General features: G+C 45.4%; 1 protein-coding gene across 2 annotated transcripts in view; it reads right to left on the reverse strand.

Annotated features, from left to right (window-relative positions):
* The window catches only part of HIBCH (3-hydroxyisobutyryl-CoA hydrolase), an 88,678-nt gene extending 83,210 nt beyond the window's left edge, over nucleotides 1-5,468 (reverse strand). The window contains exon 1 of one of the 2 annotated variants that reach the window (XM_084643730.1): nucleotides 5,293-5,468. In XM_084643730.1, the coding sequence (XP_084499856.1) occupies nucleotides 5,293-5,333 (41 nt within the window). In that variant the 5' untranslated portion in view covers nucleotides 5,334-5,468. The remainder of the gene's footprint in view (nucleotides 1-5,292) is intronic. The other variant, XM_084643729.1, reaches the window with a different exon arrangement.
* Between the last annotated feature and the right edge of the window lie 532 nt (nucleotides 5,469-6,000).

Below are 6,000 nucleotides of genomic sequence, written 5' to 3' on the forward strand. Positions count from 1 at the left end.
GAAACCGAATGTTTGGTTGTAAACCAAAGGAACAGGGGCATGCAGCGTGGGGAAAATAATCACCAGAGCATCTCACTCAGAACACCACACTATATTACCAATACCCTGGTGTTTACTTTGGCAAACTGAAAAGATTATAGTTAAGAGATTAATACACAGGAATAACCTTGACATACCAGTTAAGAAATATCATGTTGGCAGAGTGCATACTCCCTTTCTATCGCCTTATAATGTGGTTACTACCTTGTATTATAGGAAATATAGAGTGCCTGTTAAAAATATAGTTTAAATAGTGGCTATCAGTAGAGCTCCGGGCCTGGATGGCATCTCCCTGGCCTACCCTCTCCAGAACTGACTACTTGGGTTAGTTTAGTTTATAGTGTTAAGTGTTTCACAATGGCTGCTTTTTCACTGTGATTTGCTTTTTAAGTGGTGAATGGAGAGATACCACTCAGGACAGAGTGGGACTGCGATGCCCTATACCAGAGGTTCTCAAACTGGGGGTCGGGGACGCCTCAGGTGGTCGCAAGTTTATTACATGGGGGGTCGGATCACAAGCTGTCAGCCTCCACCCCAAACCACACTTTTCATCCAGCATTTATAATGATGTTAAATATATTAAAAAGTGTGTTAAATTTATAAGGGGCAGGGGAGGTCGCACTCAAAGGCTTACTACGTGAAAGGGGTCACCAGTACGAAAGTTTGAGAACCACTGCCCTATACTAATATCTAAGACAACCGGTCACAGTTGATAATAGGCCAAGTTATATATGTTATGTGGTTTTATATTTTTGCTTTAACCTGGCTGTGTTCTTCCCTCTCCTAAGCCTCTCAGATCCCCTTACTACCGCTACTCTTCCCACCTCTCTCTTGACCAGAAACATGCAGGAAAATTACACCCTACATGACTGACTTGCATCAAGCCTCTGGAGACGGTTGCAACTAATGCTGATGTATCTACCCTATTCCCTGAAGCATCTGGCAAGGTAATCCAAAAATCTGTGGAACAAGCGTCTGAGGCATTTCATCTGTAGACTCTCCCACCTCATGGAATTCTGTGTAGGGCATAGGTTGAAGTGCAGTAGAGCACATGACACAAGCACTGTCATCCTTGTTTGTAAGGCCACATGTGACAAAAATAATTAACATCACCAAATGGTCCTCCAGCTCAGTTTTATTTCCTAGAATGTAAAGGAACTCAACACGCCAATTAAAAGAAAGTATACTCATTATTAAAGAAAGCAAAGGTAGATATGTGGTGTTTTTGCTGCAGAAGAGACACTTGATGTTGGATATTAAAAAAGTCCTGTATTAAAATCACAGATGAGTTTGATTCCCCATAGTTTAAATTCCAGGGTATTATTAATTAAGAGGTCTCTTGGTTTTTGGTACTGTTTCTCTCCCTCTATGTGTGGAACTCGCAAGCTGCTAATTGTGTTAGTACAGATATAATAATTTTATTAAGATAATGTTCTAAGACAGAGTCTGTTCTCAAAGCAATTCTTTGTAACAACAACTACTCACACAGAGAGAGACTCAAAGCAATACTCTGTAACAACAGGAACAGTACCCAGAGACTCCCCGCCCTTTTGTTATATTCATTTCGCTTTGTTAACAATTGTGATTAAAATAGAGATAGAGGATGTATGTGGATGGATGCTTGGTGTGGATAATAACTGAATGATCAGGGAGGTGCCAGCCTAAGAATCCAGTGTCCATCGGCTGAAGAAGGCATCAAGTGGAAATAACCAGAGGACCCCCGGAGGGCAGACTGGAATCCACCCAACAGCCTCAAGAATGGGAGAACCAAAGAACAAGATAACATCTGGCAGCACTCAGGCATCAGGAATGTGCCATCTGCTGACTGATTCAGCAACAGCATGACGAAGCAATTCCCATAGACTGGCATAGGAAGAAATTCCTATAAAAATGGACTCTAGAAAGTGAGAACTTTGGAGTCTGATTCTGTAAACCAACTTCCAAGAGCATCAGATGAGCATCTGACAAGGCCCTGCTCCCTCCTCATGTCCAGACCACCTGGCCAGTGGCTTGGCATGAGCAACTCTAAGGTTGGTAACTATAACAACAACCCTGCAGAACCTGTGTGTGTGTATAAATGAATGTGTGAATAAATATGAAATTTAATGGAATCATAGAATCATAGAATATCAGGGTTGGAAGGGACCTCAGGAGGTCATCTAGTCCAACCCCCTGCTCAAAGCAGGACCAATCCCCAATTGTTGCCCCAGATCCCTAAATGGCCCCCTCAAGGATTGAACTCACAACCCTGGGTTTAGCAGGCCAATGCTCAAACCACTGAGCTATCCCTCCCCCCCAACTGTAATGTTATAGCTGTAACTAACTGCTTACTATGATTCTTTCTGTATTCACAATAAATGTGGCATTTTGCCTTTTCCCCTTTAATAAGATCCTGCTGGTTTTTATTTTATTGGTATAACATTGACACTGATTAGAATGAGTGCAATGCCTTGATGTTTCTCATTCAAATCCAGAGGAGAATCCATACACTTCCATAAAGTAATGTCAGTAACAGTCTGAGTCACTTTCACTAGATCAGGGCAGATTTTTAATCTGTAAAACACCATAAATGGATCTGAACTAATCATTGCTTATATGCAATCTTCTATAGGTCTTTCTCTAAAATATATAGAGAACTCTATCTCTCTACTCCGTTTCCTGGGGATTTTAATCAAATGCTTGATCCTCTTGTGAACAAATCTCACTCTCAGGGACAGTACCCCACCAAAACTAGAATGACCCTAGAATTGCACATTGAAGACATGAATATATAATCACCAAATATCACAGTCTCAATGAGTAGGGACTATACATATTTTCCCTGCCACATGGGTCCTATTTCCATATAGATTTCTTTTTGACCTCCAGGGGCTTGGTTAATTCTCTAATTAACTCCTCCATTAATTGCTTTTTCTGATCTTGCCCCTATAATTCTTCAGACAACAGCCCCAGGTGAGAAACAGCCCCATAGATGGAGATTTTTTCACTTTATCAGATCCCCACTTCAAAATTTTTATTTTAATGTTGTCTATTTTAAGGGTATTAATTTCTGCCATGAAATAATTGGCAAGTGTCCCAAACTGCAGGTTGAGTTTTAAAATTAAATGCTGCAGGTTGCTGCCCCCACCCCAGGATAATTTTAATCATAGATATGTAGGACTAAAAGTGACCTTACGAAGTCATCTAGTCCATCTGTCAAAACTGAGGAGGGATTAAGTATACCTAGACCATCCCTGACTGGGGTTTTACTACTTTAGACAAGGATTCCCCATCCTCCCAAAGTAGCCTGTTCCAGTGCTTAACTATACTTATAGTAAGTTTTTCCTAATATCCAACCTAAATCTCCCTTGTTGCAAACTAAGCCAGTTACTACATGTCTTATGCTCAGTGAACATGGAAAACAATTGATCAATGTCCTCTTTATAGCAACCTTTTCCATGTTTGAAGACTTAAGTTTCCCCTTCAGTCTTTTTTCTTAGATTAAACATGCTCAATTCTTTCAACTTTTCCTCAGAGCGCATGTTTTCCAAGCCATTTGTTTGTTGCTCTACAGTGGACTCTCCAGAACTTACCCACATCTTTCTTAAAGTGTGGTGCCCCAAAATGGACAGAATACTCCACCTTTGAAGCCTCACCAGCGCCAAGTAGAGCAGAACAATACAACTACCTCCTATGTGTTGCATGCGATAACCTGTTAATAGTTCCCAGAATGACATTTACCGATTTAGCTACAGCATAACATTGCTGACACTCTCCTTCAATTTATGATCCATTATAACCTCCAAGTCCTCTTTTGCAGTACCACTGCCTAGCCAGTTATTCTCCATTTTGTATTTGTGTATTGGATTTTTTCCCCCTTCTTAAGCAAAATACTCTGCACTTATCTCTATTGTATTTGATCTTGTTGATTGCAGACCAATTCTCCAATTTATCAACATTTTAAATTCTAATCCTGTCCTACAAAGTGCTTACAACACCTCTCAAGATGGTAACATTTACAAATGTTAAAAGTACAGCTCTACTCTGTAATCCAAATCATTGTGAAAATATTGAATAGAACTAGACCCAGGGAATCCACGTGCTATGTCCATCCAGTTTGACAGCAAACTATTCATTATTATGACTACAGTGTTGCAACTAGTTATGCACTCATATAGTAATTTAATCTAGACCGCATTTCCCTAGTTTGCTTATGAGATTAACGTTTTTGACACAGTCCTGTGTGACAAAGTCAAGAGATCACCTCTACTGCTTCTCATATCCACTGGGCCAATTACGCTGTCAAAGAAAGAAAAGGACGACTTGTGGCACCTTAGAGACTAACCAATTTATTTGAGCAGAAGCTTTCGTGAGCTACAGCTCACTTCATCGGAGGCAGGTGCCACAAGTCCTCCTTTTCTTTTTGCGAATACAGACTAACACGGCTGCTACTCTGAAACCTGTCAAAGCAGCAAATTAAATTGTTTCAACATGATTGTTCTTGACAAATCTTTGTTGGCTATTACTAATTACCCTCCATGTACTTACAAACTGATTGCTTAATAAGTTTTTTCCTATTCTCTTTCCAGGTATTGAAGTTACATGGCCTATTATTCCCTGGGTCCTTTGTTAACCATTTTTTAAAGAGAGGTGCTATGTTTGCCATTCTCCAGGAATACTGCAAGAACTCAAAGGTGTGGCCTACAACACCTAATTGTAACTGACCAAAATTTGCACAGCATAAAAAGAAAAGTCATCTTCTACGAACTCCTCATTATTAAGTAGTGGGAAGATCTTTTGTGGCTGATGCTTTTAAATAGCACTTCCCTAAAACAAGAGCGACTGCTAAGGGCCAACTGTAAGATTATGTGCCCTGGCACTGACATAAACTGGCAACACTTTTCCATGTCAGACTGTGCAGGGTGGCTTCATCCCTGAAGGAGCCTGACCCACAGGTGTCCTCTCCTTGCCCTAGGGAGGAGGCGGGGACTCACCAGGGGGCAGTGCCTCGGACTGGGCAGGGGCGGGAGGGCTCTCTGGGCAGCTCTAGGAGGCCACCTCCCGCTCTGGTCCCGGGGCGGGTCAGTGACAACGGGACGAAAGGGGCGCTCTGCACCCACTTATCTAGGGCCCATGGGTGACCCTCACATGACCAGGGCCAGGCACCCAAGGGAGCTGGGGGGCGGCGTGACCGTGACACACCCAGCCCCCGGGCCGGGCCAGAACGGCTGACCACTCCCGCGCCCCTCCCTGTCCGTTTCCCGCTCGCTTTACCTGGGGAGCTGCCTCACCACCAGACCCCAGTGCGGCCCCATCCCCAGTAGGCGGTGAGAAACCGCGACCTCCCCGCGCACGCCACACGCCGGCCAGGACGGCGCAGCCAACGGGCGTCACCCAGCCGCGCCACCGCGGCACAGACCGGAAACAAGAAATCACCACCCTCCGCGGAAGCCACAGAAAGCGGAAGTGACGTACGGGCTTGTGACATTAGCATGGCCTGGACACGTATCGGCGGAGGGGAGTGCGCCCCCTACCGCTGCTGCCCGCTATCCGCCCTGGGCATCCACGTGATCCCGCAGCCAGCTCTGCTCCGCCCACCACCCCGACCTAGCCACGCCCAGCCGTAGTGTGCCCCTCCCCCAACACCCCGACCCAGCCTCGCCCAGCCCTGGTGTGTCCCTCCCCCAACACCCCGACCCAGCCGTAGTGTTCCCCCCAACAGCCCAACCCAGCCCTAGTGTGCCATTCCCCCAACACCCCGACCCAGCCGTAGTGTCCACCCCAACACTGCGACCCAGCCCCCCAGCCCTAGTGTGCCCCCCAACACCCCGACCCAGCCACGCCCAGCCCTGGTGTGTCCCTCCCCCAACACCCCGACCCAACTGTAGTGTCCACCCCAACACCCCGACCCAGCCACGCCCAGCCCTCGTGTGTCCCTCCCCCAACACCCCGACCCAACCGTAGTGTCCACCCCAACACCGC

The sequence above is a fragment of the Lepidochelys olivacea genome, assembly GCF_965140295.1.
Source record: "Lepidochelys olivacea isolate rLepOli2 genome assembly, chromosome: 11".
Classification (NCBI taxonomy): domain Eukaryota; kingdom Metazoa; phylum Chordata; order Testudines; family Cheloniidae; genus Lepidochelys; species Lepidochelys olivacea.